This window comes from Rhinatrema bivittatum, chromosome 9 (assembly GCF_901001135.1).
Source record: "Rhinatrema bivittatum chromosome 9, aRhiBiv1.1, whole genome shotgun sequence".
In the NCBI taxonomy this organism is placed as follows: domain Eukaryota; kingdom Metazoa; phylum Chordata; class Amphibia; order Gymnophiona; family Rhinatrematidae; genus Rhinatrema; species Rhinatrema bivittatum.
This window is the reverse complement of record NC_042623.1, coordinates 176,170,041-176,192,399: the sequence shown is the minus strand read 5'-3', so window position 1 is coordinate 176,192,399 and position 22,359 is coordinate 176,170,041. Positions and strand designations below refer to the sequence as shown.

The following is a 22,359-nucleotide window of genomic DNA, read 5'->3' as shown; positions in this document are numbered from 1 at the left end:
ACTTATCACTGCCCCTGAAGCAGGACCAGGATGGTCCGAAACACGGCCGTGTCGGGACACTGAGGATGTTCAAAAGATGAGTATACCTCTGGGACTTGTTACTGCAGCAAACTTGTTAAATATGATTTAAAGATCAACAAAACAGTTGCTTGGTTTGAAAGATTTGTTCAGTTCTCATATATGTGATGGTGAGGCACCCAATTAAGCTGAAGAGTTAGGGTCTCGTTATGTTTTTAAATAAATTAAAAAACATACAAAAAAGTTTTCTATAAATAAATCAAATTTGGACCTGTACACTACAAGTGAGTTTGTATGCTCAACATTCTCATGTAGATCGGAGGTCCTACAAATATATGAATGTTTAAGCAGTGCTTTATTGGTGTGTGTGTGGTTCAACAATTAGGAATTGTTTGATAAATATATACCAGGATCTTTCAGCTGCACCATGACCTATTTCACCTCATCGCCAAACAGGTTTTCGCCTGTACAGGGGAGATCCGCGAGCCTGTCTTGGAATTCTGGCCAGAGTCCTGAGGCTCTGAGCCAAGCCAACTGCCTGGCACAGACACTGCCGTCAGCCAGGCGGGCTGCGATCTTGAACATGTTGTAGGTAAACCTCACTTCGTGTCCGCCTCAAGGCCCAGTGTGGCAATGGCTGCAAGAGATTCCTGCTGTTGCTGGGGAAGGCCCTCCGCAAAATCTTGGACCTGTTTCCACAGATTGCAGTTGTATTGGGTCATGTATAACTGGTAGGCAACAATGCAGGCCACCAGCATAGCCACCTGAAACCTTTTCCTTCCTATGCCATTGAGCTCCCTGTGTTCGAGCCCTGGAGGGGCAGCAGCGTGTGTTCGAGAGCATCTAGCCTTCTTGAGTGTGGACTCTGCAACCGCCAACTGGTGAGGGAGGTATCACCGTTCAAAGACCACAGCCTGTTGAACCAGATAGGTAACATCGGCCATCCTGTTTACCGGGGACACTGAGTGTTCCCACATATGGAGAAGGAGATCCTTAAAGATATCGTGGACCAGCACTGCCCAAATTTCCTTGGGAACATCGATGAACTGGAGGACCTCCAGCATTTTGTGATGGGTATCCTCCTCCGACAGAAGCTGAATGGGATGGCCTCTGCCATCGCCCTTACAAAGCTGGCAAATGACAGGTCTTCAGGTGGGCACAGACACTGTTCCTCTGGTGGGAAAGGCTCCGAGAGGGAGTCGTCTGAACACTCAGAGGATGAGTCCAAAGAGTCATCACCCCACAGGTCATAAGGATCCTCTGCCTCGCTGTGGCACTGGAGGCCTCAGGAGCACCAACGGCATCGATGGAGGCATCAGCCATGGTATGCCGGGGGAAACGGCGGCAGCCCGGGGAACCACGGGCAAAGGTTCCCGGTTCCCAAGGCCTCATCCTCTTCAGAGGATCCAGAAATTGGGATCGCTCCATTGGAGGGAGTCTGTGGCCGAGGAGGCATCAAAAACCTCTCGGGCACCAGTTTCATCAGTAGGGTGCCAAGGACGACGTCCAGACACTCCAGCAAGTGTGCAAACATCGATGACGGAGGCTCGGGCTCCAGTAGGGGTCTACCACCACTGGCAGCTCAACGCTTTCTAGCACTTTGAGCACTATCAATTGCACCCTGTGGTCCAGCACCTCCTGAAAGTCCTGAGTGGTTAGGACTGATGGTGTCACCAGCACATCCTCAGAAGGATTATGAGTTGGCACAGCATCCTGCACCGTTGCTGGTGGGGAATGCCTTGGGCTACCGGGGGCACCAGAGGATGGGACCACCGGTGGCCAGTGCCGCTTCAATAGTGGCTTGGCAGCCGCCGATGCCACTCCAGAACTGGAACCATGACAAGACTGTGACCGGTGTTGATGCTTCCTGGATTTCTGGCGCTCAGCCTGGTCTTTCTCCGGCACCGAGGATGAAGAGGACCCTGAGGTTAGGGGGGAGGGGAGAGACCATAGAGGATCCATCTTCCCTCTCCTTGATCCTTAGGGGTACTGGAGAGCAGGACCACCAGGTAAAAAGGAGACAGCTCCCCACAGTCCTTGGGCATCGAGGATACTGAAGCTGAAGGTTTCGGAGACCTGAAGAGCTTTTCCATTTTATCCAGGCGTGCTCGATGCCCTTTGGGGATCATTTGGTCACACAAACGACACCTCGGACATCATGCGAGGCCCCAGGCAGAGGATACATACCCTCATGCAGATCCGTGATGGAGAGCACCGACGGAAACCTGACAACACCATAAAAAAAAAAAAAAAAAGAGGAGGCCGGCACACGGTCGATGACAGACGGGTACCACGGTGCAAAGATCGGGAATCGACCGCAAAGTACACAAGGAAAAATTAAGAGTACCTACCGAATGGAGGAACCGAACGCGAAGGGGGACCAGAAGTGGAAAAAAAACCCAAAAAAGCTGAAAACAATTTCAAGAATTTGGAGCTCCACCACCGTGAGGCTACTGCACCGCGGAAAAGAAGACACTGAAGGGGACCTTGTGTGGACGCTCGGAAAGCAGCAGGCCGAGCTCCATCAGATGATGTTACCCACATGTGAGGGCTACCATCCTGGTTGTCCTAGGAGAAGTAGTACATGCACCAGAATATCAGGAGTCTGATATAAAAATAAACTGCCTTGATATGACTAAAGAGCAATGGAAGCAAAAAAGTTCAATATTCTTAATTTAGAGAAAGCACTTTTGCATGAGGATTTTAAAACATCAGATGGAATTGTGTCCTTCCTTCCCTTTTTAATCATTACTGGTAATCCCAAACGACTTATCCCATTTTAGTCTGATGTTGTCCATTGTCCTCCATCTGACACACAACTGGATGTATTGAGCTCTAAAATTATTTTTTTAATCATTTCCCCTATGAACAGAGGCCACATTTGGGTAAGATTAAATGAGAGACTTCAAGGAACAGTCAAAAGCTTTTTTAGGGCATATTTATTCTAAAATATACTTGATTGCTTTGTCATAATCACAATCAAGCCCACAACCAACACCACTAAAACTTTTGCAAATTCTAGACAAAAACCAATTAGCCCTTCCAGTTTGCCCAGTTACAATTTCTTCTATGGTTTTCTACCATTTTGGTTAGATGAGTATATAAATTCCCATAGATAAACCAAGACAAGTTCCTCTCCCCTCCCATGTTTTTCATATGACCTCTCAACCCTATTTCCTACAACCCTCTGGTCCAAAGCATATTCAAAATTTGTTACAGTATTGGCCAGCTATTTCAGGCCTTATCATCCTCTTACAAGACAAAATATATAACTCCTCTCCCAGACCATCAGAAACTTAGTAAATCCACGTCTTATTACTAGGGGCATAGTAAGAGATTATTATCTTAATTTTTAACTATCGTTATTAGATAGGATTTTGATTCCATTTTAAATGTGTTATCTAATTTGACTGAAAGATCACATTTCTACATTGTTTTGGGGATCCACTTCCAGGGAGCAGTGTATAATTGATTTAAATAAGTAAAACTTGCTACATACTTAAAGCAATTTACAATACAGCATTCTTACAATTACAGAAGACATTAAATACATGAGTTCAACACAAAAATAATGACATCACTTCAGCTTATACTCATAAAATTAACAAAGTACCCAAACAGAACAGACACAGTCAAACATCACAAATACACACAACCAGATTCATACCACCTTATCCTCTTAAGTTCAATCAGGAATTAAATTAACAATTTGGGGAGATCACATGGTGCAGTGGGGAAGCAAGATGTAGTTTGCTTCGCTCCGATCTCACAACCTCAGAATCAACCCCTATTGATGATTAAGTCTGCTTCTTAAATGGAACATCATCATCTGCCATTAACCTTGGGTGACTATGGCACCCTGTTATGTCTGCCAGAGTGGTCAAGAAAGACCAGGATAAAGATAAAGAAAATCAAAAGATCATTGAAGGAAAAATGGCGGAGGGCCATCATTCCCCAGAGAAAGAACCTATACAGGAGTCTGCAATCGGTGAAATTCAAGTGGCAGTGTTAGACATGCTTGAGCCCAAATTTTAAAAAATTGTGGAGAAAATTGAAGAAATTAAACACATGGCAGAATATGCACTGAGATTTACTGAAGTGGAGCAGCGCGTGCCAGATAATCAAGACGCCATACTTGCTGCAAATGGGGAAATTGCTGAGCTGAAAGTTATGGCGATTAAACAAAACGAACAGCTGGAAAACCTTGAAAACATATCTCGCCGTAATAACTTGCAGTTTGCTGGCATTCCACAATCGACTGGAGAGAAGGACTTAGTTTCCTTTTTGGAATCATGGCTGTCTAAGGAACTGGGCCTATTGGAGTCGCGAAGACTGCTGCGAATTGAGAGAGCACATCGATTGGGAGTGCGGAAAGAGCGGTAAGAAAGATAGCATGTAGATAATTGTGAAAATTCTGGACTTTTGCTACAAAACAGATTCTGCAGGCAGTGTGTTCTGGTAAATTATTGCAGTATGGAAACAGAGTTTTGATCTTTCAACACTATTCAGTGAAGTTGGCTGCACAGAGAAGAGGATTTTCCTTGGCCTGTTCTAAGCTTCACCGGATAGGAGTGAAATTTGTACTACTTTACCCTGCAAAGTTAAGGGTTGACCTGGAAGGAGTAAAATGGTTCCAAACAGCAGGAGAAGCCAATAAACTAGTGGAAGAAATGGAAAACAAGGATTCTTTGACTACCTGAAAGATTCTGGATTCCTGCCAAAGTTAGGTGGTCTGAGGGTGATCAGATCTTTTTGCCGGACCTGCAAACGAAAAATGATTGACTGTTGAAGTCACTGAATAGCTATATTTGGTGTTATGTTTTTTGTATTTATCAACAGAATGCTTCACTTGATAGCATATGTCCTTTGCACAGAGGCTTTAATGTATCATATTGTACTTATGCGGCCGGATTTTAAAAGGGTTACGCGCATAAGTTATGCGTGTAACCCTTTTAAAACCCCCCTGTGCGCGCCAAGCCTATTTTGCACAGGCTCGGTGGCGCGTGCAAGCCCCGGGATGCGAGTAAGTCCCGGGGCTTCGCAAGGGGGGCGTGTCGGGGGGCGTGCCAGGTGGGCAGCACGATTTTTGGGGCGTAGCGGGGCGTGGCGTCGGCCCAGGGGCATGGTCAAGGCCTCCAGACCAGCCCGGGACGGGTGATGGCGCGCCAGCAGCCCGCTGGCGCGCACAGAGTTACGCCAGCCAGAGGGTGGCGTAACTTTGCCAACAAAGGTAGGGGGAAGGGTTAGATAGGGCCGGGGAAGGGAGGGGAAGGTGCGGGTGGTAGAAGGAAAGTTCCCTCCGAGGCCGCTCCGATTTCGAAGCGGCCTTGAAGGGAACAGGCAGCGCGCTGGGCTTGGCGCGCGCAAGTTGCACAAATGTGCACCCCTTTGCACGCGCCGACCCCGGATTTTATAAGATACGCGCGGCTATGCACGTATCTTATAAAATCTGGCATACTTTTGTTCGCGCCTGGTGCGCGAACAAAAGTACGCGCACGCGTAGATTTAGAAAATCTACCCCATGGTGTTTTTTTTATAGTTTTCTTCCTTCGGGACTATTTTTTCTATAAGCTTCTTCCTTTCCATGTTTATTATTTCTTTCAATGTTTGCAGCTGTTGCTTATAGCCTCTGCAGTAGAATAATGAGAGTGGGGAGGTACTGAGGTTTGTTGAGATTGCTGTGCTGGTTGGTGGTCTCATTTATGTGTGGTGTTTTTCAATTGGATGTAGGGTTGGGTAGGGGGAGCTTTGGGGACAAAGGAGGAGGGGTGAGTGGTTTAAGGTCTTGGTTTATTGTGGTAATGAGGTGTTATTGATCTTGATGCTTAGAATTGCATCTGAGTGCACCATGAAGGCCTCAGCTAGGAGGGCTTTTGTGAATTTACTGGGTTGCGTCTGCAACACACTGAATTAACAGAACAAATGAATAAAACAGGTATATGGATGATTTCCTGGAATGTATGCGGCATTAAGAGAACTAAAATCCTTTTGGTATTCAATAATATAACTGCTGACATAGCATTGTTTTAGGAAACCCACTTATCTGAGATGGGACACAGGAATTTGCAGAAAAGATGGGTGGGGAGGTGAGATGTGCCCCCAGCAGTTTAAAAAAGAGCTGGTGTGGCAATTTTGAAATTAGCATGTAGCACATTTAAAACTAATCGAGAAAGTTCTTTTTCACTTAACATACAATTAAACTCTGGAATTTGTTGCCAGGGGATGTCGTTAGTGCAGTTAGTGTAGTTGGGTTTAAAAAAGGACTGGATAAGTTCTTGGAGGAGAAGTCAATTACCTGCTATTAATCAAGTTGATTTAGAAAATAGCCACTGCTATTACTAGCATCAGTAATAGGGATGTGCATTCGTCTAGGACGAATTAGAAAATTTCAATGAAATTGTCTAATTCATCCTGTTTTGGACACCCCATAAAAGAAGGAAATTTTCCCGAAATTAGTTGAAATGTTATGTGCACTAATGGGGAGTAAGCACGCACTAACCTGAAATTTGGGGCAGCCGAAAAAAAAAAAAGGCCCGAACCACAGGAAACCAAAATTTCCCATGGCAGGCTGATAATGAAGGCTGAACCAAAAGGTTCAGCCAAAGCACATCAGTAGCACGGGATCTACTTAGTGTTTGGGTACTTGCCAGGTACTTGTAGCCTGGATTGGCCACTGTTGGAAACAGGATGCTGGGCTTGATGGATCCTTGGTCTGACCCAGTAGCTCATGTTCTTATGTTCTTAAGCAGGAAATTAGAAATCCTGAGGGATGCTGTATCATTCTGCTTGCTGAACTTCATAGAAAACCTGTGGATATATGTAATTTATACACCCCGAACCATTATTGTCATTCTTTTTTTGTAAATATAATTAGATTATTATTACCAAATATTGGGGATAGCGAGTTTCTGGGAAGGGATTTCAACTTGGTAATGGATCATGATCTGGACAAGTCCCACCCAATTCCAGGGGACAAACTGCAGGGAACTAAAGTAATATCTCTTGTGAACACTGAGTTGCAATTGGTTGATGCTTGGCGGGGCGTTACATCCCCTGGAAAAAGATTAGACCCACCTTTCAAGAGCCCACACCATCTTTTCAACGATAGATTATATTTTAACATCCAGAAATCACTTTTCGAATGTACTAGAAACAGCAATTGGAGAGATTAAAGTTTCCGATCATGCTCCTATTTGGTTGAATTTTAGGATTCCTGGGGAGGGTAAGATTAGTAAAAGTTAGAAGTTGGAGCTGGGAGGTGAAAGCGAGTGAGTTTTCTGCATTACCTGTGAGGAATCAGCGAAGCCCGGGGGTAAGCGGAGGCTTTGCCCCAATGGAACTTTCTTTACCATCTCGCTTGTTTTTGCCTGACGAAGGGCACTTCCTGCTTCTGGGAGGAGGTGGGACCCGGATTCACCAGCATAAATTTCAACTTGCTGCGGCGCGCAGCTGAAGCCGCGCGCACTAAAGGGGCACGCAGCTAAACAGGGCTTTGACGGGCTTCACCAGATTCGCTGGACTTCGCTCAGTTTTCCTGATAAGTATTGACATTCTCGCCAATTCTCCTTCTACCTCCAAGAAGTGTTTCCCCTGAAATATTGATTGTTTTATGCACTATTCCAATAACAATTTTTGCCTTTTGTGTTAATATATTTCATTTATGCCACATACTAAAAGAAAGGCCTTCTAGTGTCATGGCAAATATAGAAGCTGGGCAAAAAACTGATTTGGAATGGCTTGATCCCCAAACTCCCCCATGTGGGCCGACGCAGAAGGAGAGACACTGGAATGGGGTGCCTCTCCTCAGGTCATTGAGGTATCATTAAGTCCGGGGGCTACAGCAACACCATCACCCCTTGGTAGAGAGGGTGTAATAACCCTGGTCCAGACAGGGGCTATGCAGGAGGAAACGTTAAGCTCACCGGAAGTAAAAAAAACATTGTGGAATTGCATGGTCAAATTAGATACATCAATTAATAAATTAACTGAAGTTGTAATGCAGACATCTACTTCATCTGTATCTAATACTGTTGAATTGGAAAAGCAAAAAAAGGAAGTAAATATATTAGAAAAAAAGAGTATTGCAAATAGAAAAAATTCAAAACCAACAGATAACATCAGGAGAAGAAGTGAATAAAAGACTAGAAATTTTAGAAAATACAGTAAGATCGCTAAATATAAGAGTTAATAATTTTCCTATAATAAAAAAAATAAATCCTATGGAATTATTTAGAAGTTATTTGATACAGATATTGAAGATTTCTGAGAAATGTCTTCCTGTTATTATAAGAGCATTGTACTTGGGAGGTAAAAGAACTAAAGCAGAACAGGATCAGAAGCCAGAAGATGGTAAAGGATTAGAGGCCACTAGCAATTCCATGGATGTTTCAGATTTACTACAAAAATCTCAGGATGAGATAATAGTAAAATCCAGGGGGACATTGTTAGTCCAGTTGGCATTTTCTACAGATAAAGATTTTGTCATGAGATCCTTTTTTCAGAATAGGTTAACTACTTTTTATGGTTTCAAAGTATGGATTTTTCCAGATTTGATAAAAACAACCCAGATCCGAAGGAAAACTTTTTTACAATATAGGGGAAAAGTTCTGGAAAAAGGTGGCTATTTTAATTTAAAATACCCGTGTAAATCTATTATAAAATTGAATGGCAATAACTATTTGTTTACAGATCCGGATGATTTAAAAGATCTTCTTGCAGCTTAAGAACCGGTATAGAGAATTTTAGAGGGATTAATAATGCATAATTACCTTTAATATTATCTGTTTCCTTATAGAGCCGTTCTATTAAAGAGTAACAACACTTCTATTTCCTTATTTAGTCTTATGATAGATAGTACTATGTATTAATTCATTTGTATAAAATATTATTTTGTTATTTCAGTCATTTGACTATATTATTATGATGTATTCGTATATGTGTTGTAATCTCTCTTTTTGAAAACAATAAACAGAGAATTCAAAAAAAAAAAGTTGGAAGTTTTCTTATTATTTAGCTAAAGACACCTGTTTTCATGCATTTCTAACTGAGAAATGAGAAGAATATATTACCCATAATGGGGAGCATGTGCAAGATCCCATTCTGTTTTGGTATGCTGCTAAAGCAGTCATGCGGAAGAATTTTATTTCCTATCTCATAAAGCATAGGAAAGATTTGGATAGGAAACTTTTGGATCAGAAAAAATGAATGAGGAAGCAAAAGCTAATATTTGCCAAAAATAATTTGATTAAAACAAAGAGGAATATCTCTCTATCCAGGCTGCATTGAATTCAACTTTATATCAGAGAGCAGCTAAAAGTGTTACCGTATGTATTATAAATTTCAACTATATCAATATAATAATAAATCTGATAAGATGGCAAACCTGCTTAAAACATCCTCTGGTTCTCAATTCATTCCTACTTTGAAAACTGCTCAGGGGCAGGAAGTTAACTTGAATGCTGAGATTTTGAAAGTGTTTGAAGAGTTTTATCAAGTCCTGTACAATCAGAAGGTTTTGATGGCTCGAATTGTAGAAACCTTTTCAGGAAACTGAAATTGGGGCCATTTCACGAATCTCAGTTGTCTTTCTTAAATAAGCCTACCTCAGTAAAAGAAATACAGGTCAGGGTTCAAAAAGCAGCTTGGCTGAAGACTCCTGATCCTGACTGTTACCATGCTGAATTCTATAAAATTTTATTGGCGCCAGTTACACCAGTGCTATGTAGAATCTTTACAGCCTTAATAGAAAAAGGGGAATATCCTGAAGGCATGAATTGCGCAGCCATTACAGTTATCCCTAAGTCAGAGAAGGATTCCACTCAGGCAGCTTCATATCGACCTATCTCTCTGATCAACTTTGATCAGAAACTACTTGCTAAGATTATGGCAGATAGGCCAGCTTTGTATTTGCCGGAATATATTGAGCGTAGCCAAGTGGGTTTTGTTAGGAGACAATATGCCTTTGTGAATATTTGAATGCTTTTTTGCAGCTATTCTTTCTTGTAAGAAAACCACTACTCCATTCATGATGGTTAGTTTTGATCCTGAAAAAGCATCTATTAGAGTCAAGTGGCCCTATCTCTTTTGGGTTTTGAATCACATAGGTTTGGACGGATATTTTGGTAATGTGATATGCTTGATGTACAACAACCCACAAGCAACAATTCCTAGCTAATGGGGAAAGTTCTACAGTGTTTAAGATAGGTAGGGGAACTAGGCAAAGTTGTCCTTTGTCTCTGCTACTGTTTCTGCTTTCTTTAAAGCCTTTGTTACAAACTATTTGATTAGAGGAGTGTGTAAAAAGGGCTCAGTTTTGGCTCCAGTGACATTAGATATGCTGCCTTTGTAGAAGATTTACTAAGAGGGGGTTTTTGTTTTTTTTACTAATCCTACTTCCTCTTTAGATTGCGTTTTAGGGATTATCCAAGAATGTGGACAATTCTCTGGATTTCGACTTAACATGGATAAGTCAGAGGCTGTAGTTTGTCCTGCCAGTATTCAGGGGAAGTTTCCCTTAAGATGGGCTTCTGGCTCCTTTCGCTATTTGGGTTTATAAATGACACTTGACTTGCAATGGCTTTATCAAATTAATATATCTTACCTCAACTTTTAATAAGGCCAAACTGCAACTCTGGCAGCATCTACCCTTGTCTTTAACTAGTCAGATAAACCTTTTTAAAATGATAACATTCCCTAAATGGCTCTATATATAATTTTGCCGATTAAGTTGAGGTGTGCTGATATCTAATAGCTGGAGAGTATGCTTGGGGTTTTTCTTCGGAATGGTAAAAACCTGAGGGTTGCTTTACAATGGTTTAAGCTGGATAGGAATAGTGGCTGTCCCTGATATGGAAAAATATAATTTAGCTTGTTTACTTAAGATAGTGTGGGATTGAGTATTTGAGGAAGCTAAATGTGTAGGTTTGGAAAGTGAAAAACATTTTGTGAAACCCCTAGATTTACGATACTTGTTTAATGCCGAGTCTAAACAGCTTACTAAATTGCACTTGAATAATATATTAATCTCTCCAATTCACTGGGCATGGCGTAAATCAGTGGATTTTTTTGAAACTGTCCAAGATTAGTTCTCCCTTTTTGCCTCTTAGAGAGAACTTAGACTTTTCCCCAGGTACTCAATCAAAATTATTTAGTAATTGGTATGCAGTGGGTATTACTTCATTGCAACAGGTACTTACTGTGGATGGGAAGCTTATCATTTCAGGAGCTGAGTGACCAGTTTGGGTTGACAGACAGACTGCTACCCCTTTTTACAAATAAAACATTATGTTCACACATTGCAGACTAGAGATTTATCACAGGATGTAGTGGTTAAGTTAGAGTTTTTTCATGTGGAATGTAGAAGAATATCTATATTTTTAATGTATAAAGATTTGCTAATATACGACGTGATTACTGTTAGATGGGTGAAGGAAAGCGTATTTAATATTCCAGAACATGAGATTAAATCATGTTTAAGGAAACATTCTGAGATCGTGTAAAATATGTATCTATGGGAGCTCCAGTTTAAATTTTTGTACAGAGTGTATGTCGCTCCATCTTTGTTTTTTTTGGGTCTAAGGTATGTTTGAAATGTAAATTGGACTCGGGCACTCTGACCCATGTGTTTTGACATTGTAAAGTTATTCTGAGATTTTGGGAGAAAATTGTGGTTTACCTGAATGGATTTTTGGGCTGAGGTGGTACTTGGATCACAGAATTGATACTTTTTGAAAAGGACTTCTTTAAGTATTGTTTTGACGAAAGAGATGTCCTTTTTGCCCGAAAAGCATTTGTGTTGCAGAAAAGATCTATATTGTTGGTGTGGCGGGAAGCGATCGTGCCCTCTCGCTCTGGAATTCTCTCCCCCTCAGTCTTCGCCTTGAGTCATGCCCTTTCAAATTCAGAAAAATGATAACAACATGGCTCTTTCAACAAGCTTTCCCAGACTAATGTCTCGATGATGCCCGACTACCCTACCCTTCCACATTTGTTGTCTTATTTCTCCCAAATATAAATCCAATGCAATCTTCTATCTCATGTAAAAATGTTGAAAGTTTGTTTGTTGTGTTAATTATTTTCCATCTCTCTCCTTCCTCTCTTTTAGTTGCAATGTTGCTAGGCTTGCTGTTCCTAAGCCTCGTAGTTCTTATTTATCAATTGCCCGCTTCCCCCTCCCCTGTTCATTGTACTTTCCTTCTTTTCATTATAATGTAAACCGATATGAAGTGTATTTTATTGTCGGTATAGAAAAGCTGTTAAATAAATAAATAAGTAAATAAGTAAATAAATAAGTAAATACATACAACTGTCTTACTAGCAATGGAGAAATTCTCTTCATGACATGACGACAAAGGAGTCTTTGACTTTACATAACAATACCAATCCTTCTCAGAAAAAACAATTTTAGTTAATATGGGAAACCTTTGCATACTAGAAGCCTGGTTTTAAATAATGCCAGGCCGATTCAATACAGTGCACTCAGCCGAGCACACTATTTAACCCACGGTTGGTCGCAGCTTTTGGACGCATATCCACAATCCCTTATTTCATAAGGGGATAAGTGCATCCAACCCCCCGTGAAACTAATAGCGCTCATCACATGCAAATTCATGTTGATGAGGCTATTAGCTATTCTCCCTCAATCCAAAAAAAGTGTGCACCAAACCCGCACATTTTTACCCTCAGAAATTAATACCTGCTTTGGGCAGGCGTTAATTTCTGAGCAGCCCAAAAAAGTGAACAGAAAATCAGAAAATACTGCCTTTTTGTAATTCCTCTGACTTAATATCATGGCAATATTAAGTTGGAGGAACCAAAAGGACAGAAAGTTAAAAAATAAAAAAATAAAAACAAACGTGTGCCAGTGGTCAGGTTAGGAAAAGGGCCCTCAATTAACAAGCATCCAATTTTCCTAACCCATGGCTGTGCACAAGTTAGGAAAGTGGACGCTCCTAAAATCGTGCATCCATTTTCCTAACTCGCTGACAGCCACCTGTCCTGGGCGCCCACTGCCAAGGAGGCGCTAAGGGGCGCACATTTGTCCCTAGCGCCTCCTTGGCAGCGCGACCCCCTCATTTAAATATTCTATTGTGCGCCCAGGAGAGGTGGCTGAGTGTGCATTAGGAAAGCGGGCGCTCAACACTGAGTGCCCGTTTTCCACGCCACTTTATTAGATCGGCCTGTGTATAAATAACCTAGTAGATAATTTGATTTTTTTTTTTTTTGGGCCATCAATCTTAAGATTTGTGAAAAGGGGGAAGAAAGGTACCTTATTTTTTCCCTTGGGTGTACCAGAGAAAGGCGCCCAAGGGTACATTTGCTTAGTACCTTTCAGGGACCAAGGGGAAAAATGTAATTCTTGCTTCTTGATGCATTCTGTAAGCTTGTACTATTGTTCTGTCCTCCTTTTGCTGATGATGGTTGAACGTTTAGTGGTCAATATACTAATCTGTAACTTTATGTAGTAGTGTTGACATTGGGTTTTTTTATTTATTAATGTCGTGTTGTACAAGCTATCATATTGAGCTGTTAAATAAACATGTTTTAAACTAAATTAACAATTTTCACTGTTTAGGAAGGCTATGCTAGTGAAAACAAATCTGTCTTCACTCACTGCTTAAACTTTAAACAATCACGAAGGATCAGTGACCTATGCAGATTCCTGCGAGTCAACAAACAAAGCATTGCAATAATATAATGTGATAAAATTACTTGCAACACGGACTTCAGTATCCCCCTCGGTTAGAATTTTAATTAACATACCAACTGAAGCTTAAACACAGCTTTCTTGACCCAGTTTCACAACACAGAGAGAAAAGGACAGTTAAGTAAAATTCAAGGATATCCGAGAAAAAAAAAATGCAATAATTTTCCCTTAGAAGAATAAAATAAGATAAAGGGTGCAAAATAGAATACCTTCTACACAGCGACAACCATCCTGCAATACCCAAGCATACATGTCCACTTTGGACTGGGAAAGAAGTTGGTCGCCAGTCAGATACGTGTTGTGAGATGAGGCAATGTAGTAGTTACAAAGGGGCTGATCCATGTCTTGATAAACCTCACAGTGCAAAGGGTTAAAGATGTCCCCAGCAGGACTTCGCATAAAACTGGTGAAACCTAAAACAAAAATTAATTTTAATTTTTTTTTTTTAAGATACTTCAGAGAATGAACTTTATAAAATAAAATATTTGCAGCTTCATAACCCTGTACAAGAATTCAGCAATATATGATTTCAAGTTCTTAAATAAGATATTTTCAAGCCTACACCTGTGCTATAAATAAAGGTTTGTTCTTAGGAAATGCATGAAACCCAATGCAAAAAAATATCACAAGAAAGAAAAGGCTGACAGGATTTAAAAATTTGTAGTTACTATGTCTAACCCTTAGATCTGAAAAAAAAAAGCACAGTGCACAATAATTTGTGGATATTAATTAAAAGCAGTAAATACATATTCAAAAACAAAATATTTGAAAAATATTGCTTAGAGTAACATTTTGAGTCATGCAAGAAATTCCAAGCGAATCAGTAATGAAAAGAGTTTGCTTAAATAATAAACAGCAATAAAGCAAGAATCTAAATGCACTGATCCGTAATCCCTTAAAGCAGGCCTGTTTTTAAATTGCCTCTTAGCTTCTAGGCCCTCAAGAGAGTGTGAAAGCGTGTGTGTGTGAATATTCTCTAAAACCCTAGGGAATTTCTCTGCCAAATTCAGAGCAGATATGGTCACACACTTTTCCCACCGCTCATGTCAGTACACTCAGTTGAAATCATTCTAGTGAAAAGAGAAACTTATACATTTATTTCTATTAGCATTCATAAATATTACTTCAAGTCTTTCTGGAAGAATTCAACAAGAATTTAAATAAAAATAATATATTTACCTTCATCGTCACACTATAAACACAATAGTGAATGCAGTCAACCAAAAGTGCTGTAAAGACTATGCAATAATTCAATAGTCATCTGTCAGTATGATATTAAAACACTATTGGCAAATTCAGGGAGAAAGTGGAGATGGCCACATTGGTGCACCACCATATAACACCAAGGCCCTACATATACAACCTTCCTATACCCCTACCATCTCCCATGATTCTATGGCTCCAGGAAAGACTGCAAAATCTGTTCCTTTTCACAAAATTCCCCATTCCCTGAAGAACTGTCACAGAAGATCAGGGGCCAAGCAGGGTTGTAGTGGTGAAGGCTGTCCCACAGCATGTATGTAACTACCTTCGTCCCCCAGCCAATTCTCCCTACCTGCACAGACAGTAGAAGAGAAAAGCTGGAGCACCTCAAGCTATGGGGCCGATGCAATACAGTGCGCTCACACGAGCGCACTGTTTAACCCGTTGTCGGACACGGATTAAATAGGCGCTAATCCACCCCCTAATGCAATAGGGGGATTAGCGTCTATTTAACCCGCGTCCAACGCGGAGTGAATGAGATAGCGCTCATCACATGCAAATGAGTGTGAATGAGCCTATTACTCATTCACTCCGCATGCAATAAAATAAATGTGCGTCTCAGATGCACATTTATCGCTCAGTTATTAACGCCTGCCTGGAGCAGGCGTTAATAACTGAGCACACGTAAAAGTAGAATAGAAAAGCAGAAAAAACATCTTTTCTGTACTTCTTCAGTAAAAAAAACAAACAAACAAAAAAAAACCTTGGCAGACGGCCGAGTTATGAAAACAGATGCCGAGTTTACCGGCGTCGGTCTTCATAGCCGGCAGCCGTCACGGGATTGCGTTAGCAAGGAGGCGTTAAGGTCGCACAAGTGACACTAGTGCCTCCTTGCTAGCGTGACCCCCCCTAATTTGCCTATTGCATGGCACCCCCCTTGCGTGCGTCATGCGTGCATTAAGAAAGCGGGCGCTGAAAAGTCAGCGCCCGCTTTCCGCGAAAATTATTGCATCGGGCCTGCTTTGAACTTGTGGCAATGCAGTGTACCGCATGGTTCAAAGCAGCCATCAGGCCCCAGGAGGAAAAAGATGATACAGCCTGAGGTGCTGCTGCTGTTCTCCTCCTCTTCCTGCTGCCAACCAGCACAGAGAGGGGGAAGAAAGATATGGGGGGCGGGGGTTATTGTGTAAAACAGGGACTGGGGATATGTTACAGAAGGCTGCAAGATTGCCTGACTAGAATGGATGGGAGGCTTGTATGAAAAAAGAACTTGGGTGAGGGGTATATGGTATAGGGACAGGAAGAACAAAAAGAGGACTGTAAATATAGAGAGAGGAAGGGAGAGAAAACGGACTGGGGTAGAAAGGCAGAGAGAGGTAAGGACCAGGGATGGAGAGAGGGGTTGGGATGTGAAGAGGAAGGGGACTGGAGCTAAGACACCTCTCTCTTTGGATACCCTCCCCCAAGATCCTAGAACCTTCCGTGTCCCTCTCTATATCCGTCCCTCCCTACCCCCATGATCCGAGAACTTGCCTTATCCTGGTATTCATTCTCCCCATTTCTAATCTTGCCTCCTTCTTCAGCCCTAAACTCTCTATCTTCCTGTCTCTCCATCCCCAATCCTCCTTCACTCTCCACTCCCCATCCCTGAGATCTCTTTTTCCAAGCCTTCCCCACACTGATACCTGAAATTTCCCAACCATAAATCCTCCAAAAGAACAAAAAGGTTATTCAAAGCTGAGAAAACTTTCTTATGCAGAATTAGTTTTAATATGCAACATAATTCAACGTTATGCAAATATGCCACAGAATTGTTACAGAATTTCAGAAGCTTTGCCACAAAATGCTGCAACATCTATCTTTCATCTGCCACAGGAATCTGGTGTCTAAGGAAAAGTCCATAGTTATAAGCTATCACATGTTTCAGGATCTTCATTAGCAACCGCTAGTTTAAATGTTAGAACAGCTACCTTATATGGAATAGCTGTAGTGCCGTGACTAAGCAATGCCACTTGAACTGTTTGCTCAGTACTCAGAATCATTAAATCTAATCTTCTAGCTTTCAAACTCGTCAACACACCTAATGGACTGAATGCATACAGTCTTATATACTAGGGATGTGCATGCATTTAAAATGAATGTACAAAAAAAGACAAAAAGCCAATTCATTTTATTTGAGGGCCCCTAAATGAATTGGGGGCCCCCAAATGAAACAAACCTTGTTCACAGCATTCATTTTAAATTAATTCATTAGGCCTAGGCTTGAGGCCGGATCCTCGCCTAGGGCACAGGCCAAGACCCAAGGCAGCTGCTGCAGCCAATGCCCATCCACAACACTGGTTCCTTGGTCTAAACCTAGGCCTAGGCCAAAAGCAGGGGCCTTACCCAGAGTATAGGCTGAAGCCCAAAGGGGGGACTAGAGCCGAACAGAAGCCAGGATCTTGGCCTAGGCCCGGGCCAACACCAAGGCATTGGCCAAAACCCCAGAAAAATTTAAATGAACTTACCTCATCTGTCAGGTATTAGACAAAGGCCCCGTCCTGAAGCCTGGGCTTTGGCCAGGATGTGGGCCCAGGTACAACACTGCAGCTCAGCCCAGAATCTAGGTCTCAACTCTAGGGCCTTGACCAGAACCCAGGCCTGATGCTGGAGTCTGGCTCAGATGCCTGGGCCCAGGCCTAACACTGTGGCTCCGCCCAGATGCTGGGTTCCGATGCTGGGGCCTTGATCCAGAATCAGGCCCAATGCTGCAGCCTGGCCCAGAAGCCAGGACCCAATGATTGGGTCTTGGCCTAGGCAGGAGTTGAATATGCAGCCCGGCAATGCTGTACATCAACATGGCACTGTACACTCGGGTGATTGCACTGGAGTTTCCGGTGTGATGCCAGTTGATGGTGTCAACTGGCGATAGAAAAACCCAAAGAAAGAAGACAGAGAAGAGGAGCTCCAAGAACTAGGCCTGACCATGGCATCAGATTCCAGCCTGGGACTGGTCTCCGGCATAGGCTGAGACCCCGGTGTGTCAGGATGCCCCCACTGGGCCAGTGGGGGCCAAGGCCCCAGCATCAGGACCTGGTTTCCAGTCCAGGCTGCGCATTGGGCCTAGTCCAAATAGTCGATGCTCAGGCATCGGGACCCAACCTCTGGCCTGAGACCTTGGTGTCGAGACCTGGCCTCTGAGCTGAGTCGCAGTGTAGGGCCTGGGCATGGGCTCCAGCCTAGGCCGAGGCTCTGCATAGGTCGCAGCGACTTACCGCAGTCTCAGCCTATGCAAGACCGAGGCCTTGGCTTGGGCTCTGGCCTAGGCCAAAGCCTTGGCCTTGTGTAGGCTAAGGTCAAAGTCATGACTTAATGCGGCCTTGGCCTACACAAGCCCAAGGTTTCAGCCTGGGCCTAGGCCTCGCCAGCTGGACTGGGTAAGTGGGGGCAGGTGGGGATCTTCACCCTGGCATTTTTCTGGGTGGCTGGGAGGAATAGGATAGCGAAGCTGAGAGGCCCTGTTTTCATTTTTTGGGGAGAAGAGTTAATGTTTGATTCATTTTTTTCACACGAATGAAACAAATCAAACATTCCACGAACTGAAATTCTTGTGAGAAAAGACCTCCTGAAAATGAACCAAAAAATGAAAAACATTTTATCCCTGCACACCCCTATTAAATACATGAATATGGGTATGAACCATTTTATATTTTAAAAGTAAAGTTTTAATTATTCTACACAGTATAATACCTCTTATGAAAAAATGATGACAACCAACAGATACATGTGGAACTAACTACAATCCTCTGTGCTTCCTGCATCATGTCCAGCCTCTGCCAACCTGAGGAGCTTTGAATCGAACAAGTCCCACCAAATGGCAGAACGTAGCACCACCAAGATGGCACCAAGTCTTTATTTCAATGCAATTCCTTACAGGAAATTACAGTTCACAAATAAAGGAAAATTGGTTACCACCTGATAATTTTCATTCCTGATTACCATAGATTAATCCAAAAGAAGACAAATTATGTCCCAAGGGCTGGAGATGCCAGGATTCTGATGAGGAGAGGACAAGCTAGGAACCGAGGGAACCAGACCACTGGCTATAACTTCCTTCCCAAATTCAGGGCAATGACACTTAGGGACCACCAACCCCAGGCTTGCTCTTACTCTAACTAGGGGATGGCACCAGCAAAGGTCCTAACACCACTGGGAGCAATTTCCTCTTTTCTTTGTTCGAAGACCTCCAACTGCAGGTTTTGCACCTCTGCCATTCGCTGGAGACAGAGAATGCTGAGGGGCTGCAGGTGACACTCTGGCTTAAGTTACACAGTCTCGGCTGACTCCATCTGCTGGTAGGGGAGGAAAAACCCCTTGTGTCTGCACTGATCTCGGGTATGAACAGGAATCTTATGTTTGCCAGTTCTGGGACTACCTAGTCTGGGAAATTTATGAATGGGGAAAAAAGAAAATACAAGACCTCCAGGTAGGTCAGTCAAGTGTGCTGCAGCCTAACGAAGCCATTACTATCATTTTCACAAGAAGGCGTAGATGCAAATGAAGGATCAAGATGGGAAATAAACCTGGGACAAAAAGTTAGTCTCAGGGTGACAATGTGTCAGAGCCTTAGTTATCCTACAACATGAAAAAATATTTTTCTCTGGACAGGCTTATTGCCTTCTTAGGTGGCAAAAGTGTGTACACACACAGGGCAGTGGTAGAGAGGTTCTGTAAGGTTGGGGTGATGATGGCAGAGCCTATGGTGGAGGCAAAGGAGAAAAACAGATTAAAACTATCCCCGAGTGCTGCTATTATTCTGCAACCATGGCAAAACAGGGATTTCTATGTGCACTGTGATTCCTTGTTTACCCTGGGACTTTTGTTTTCCCCAGTAAGACCATCTTTCCCTTGCAATGCTTGAACTGAAAAGCAGATGACAGTCTAACCTCTGCTATGTTCTGCAATTTCTAGCAGCTAGGACTAAACAAGTGAACCTGCTTTATAATCCCAAAATAAGCCTTGGAATGCATATACTTTCAGTCTTCACAAGAAGGTACAAAGCTGCAACATTCTGTATTCTGACTGGTCAGGAATCCAGTACATTAGGCTATCATTGGTTATACAGTACCAGCTCTAGTAGGGACCTTCCCAGAACGCACTAGAACTCTCCAGTCTTGGCTGAGAATGCAGACAATCCAGATCTGTGCCAAGGCCCTATTCCAGCTCTACAAATCCTAGCAAGTGCAACCCTCCCCCAGGCACTAGCTAAGCATGGTGAAACTTATCTAGATAGTGTTAACCATTCAACACCATTAACCATCATGTCCTTCAGATTCTCTGAAGGTGGGATTGCTGAGACAAGTCTTCTCATGATTTCGTTCCTACCTGAGGGATCGAAGGCAGCAGGTTAGGACACGAACAGGAGTATTCTCATAGCATTCAATTGTAACTGGCATCCCCTCAGGGCTCCGCCCTTTCTGCAGTGCTGTTCAACATCTATTTAGCTCCTCAAAGGATTGGGACTAAACTATATAATTTATGTGAATATACAGTTTTGCTATTCGACAATGTCACCTTAGCATACCATATTTGTGTTTGAATGCCTTTCTACTATCAGTTATTGGCTGAGGGACAACAGATTAGGTCTGAATATTGTCAAAACTGAATTGATCTATTTTTTTTTACTTTGATGGACATAAATTGCCTACAGCAAACAAGTAAAAAGTCTGGGGGGTCGTTCTTGTTCAGCACCTAACTATGCAACCCCCAAATAAAAGCTGTCATGTCCGTCCATTTTTGTAAGTTAGGTTTCTGCATCATTTAAGGCCATCGTTGACCATTGAGGACTTTCGCATTTTAAAAATGCTTCTCTTTCTACCCATAGATTATTGTAATTTGATATATATATTGGTCTTCCTGCAAATTCTTTATGAGCGCTTCAAATAATTCTGAACTCTGTGGCACATATGCTTTCTAACAGGGACCAGTTTATGGGAGCATATTACTCCTCTTCCATGTGCCCTGCACTGGCTCCTGATTCAATGGTGGATTGACTTTAAGATTGCTATGGTTGATTTTAACATAAGAACATAAGAAAATGCCATACTGGGTCAACAGTGGCCAATCCAGGCTACAAGTACCTGGCAAGTACCCAAAAACTAAGTCTATTCCATGTTACTGCTGCTAGTAATAGCAGTGGCTATTTTCTAAGTGAACTTAATAGCAGGTAATGGACTTCTCCTCCAAGAACTTATCCAGTCCTTTTTTAAACACCGCTATACTAACTGCACTAACCACATCCTCTGGCAACAAATTCCAGAGTTTAATTGTGCGGAGTAAAAAAAGAACTTTCTCCAATTAGTTTTAAATGTGCCCCATGCTAACTTCATGGAGTGCCCCCTAGTCTTTCTACTATCCGAAAGAGTAAATAACCAATTCACATCTACCCGTTCTAGACCTCTCATAATTTTAAACATCTCTATCATATCCCCCCCCTCAGCCATCTCTTCTCCAAGCTGAAAAGTCCTAACCTCTTTAATCTTTCCTCATAGGGGCTGTTCCATCTCCTTTATCATTTTGGTTGCCCTTCTCTGTACCTTCTCCATCGCAATTATATCTTTTTTGAGATGCAGCAACCAGAATTGTACACAGTACTCAAGGTGCGGTCTCACCATGGAGCGATACAGAGGCATTATACATTTTCCGTTTTATTCACCATTCCCTTTCTAATAATTCCCAACATTCTGTTTGCTTTTTTGACTGCCGCAGCACACTGAACCAACAATTTCAAGGTGTTACTGAATAACACTGATTTGCCTTGGATCAATTTGATTTTACAAATTTATGTCCCTCTTAAAGCCTTAAGGTCCACACAGCAAGGGAATCGGGAAATACCATCTATTAGGCATGCTCATTTGGCAGAGACCCAGGAGCAAGTCCTTTCTGATGTCGGACCTACAATCTGGAATATTCTTCACACCACTCTCTGGACATTACCTGATGCACAGTCCTAAAGACCATTCTATTCAAGAATGCATTCAATCTACTAGAGTAGTAGATTTGTCCATTACCATCTTTATATGTATATTTGATTTTTGATAAGCCTCTCTCTTCTTTGAATATAAGATATATTGTGCCTGTTATTCCTTCGCTTGAAGTTTTGTATGAAATTGTCGTTTTGTACTTATTTTATGCATGTTTTTATTGTACCCTACCCCAAATCTTTGGGAAGGTGAGGGTTATAAATATTTTTCAAACAAACAAACAAATAGATGGATCCTTGCTACAGTATCTGAATGTAATCCACTTTGAAGTGCCAAAAAGTGGAATATAAATCAAATAAATAAATACAATTTGCCTGTTAGCTGTTTGGAAATTACATCTTTTTTATGTTTAATATACTTTTTGGTTTGTCAGCTCTGTCTCTGTGACAGATTGGTAATCCCAGCATTTTT

At 42.2% G+C, this 22,359-nt stretch overlaps 1 protein-coding gene across 3 annotated transcripts in view; it reads right to left on the bottom strand.

Annotated features, from left to right (window-relative positions):
- PLCH1 (phospholipase C eta 1) overlaps positions 1–22,359 on the bottom strand; it is a 342,167-nt gene that overhangs the window by 116,057 nt on the left and 203,751 nt on the right. For all 3 annotated transcript variants that reach the window (XM_029616576.1, XM_029616579.1, XM_029616578.1), the window contains exon 8: positions 13,933–14,136. In XM_029616576.1, coding sequence (XP_029472436.1) covers positions 13,933–14,136 — 204 coding nt within the window. The remainder of the gene's footprint in view (positions 1–13,932; positions 14,137–22,359) is intronic.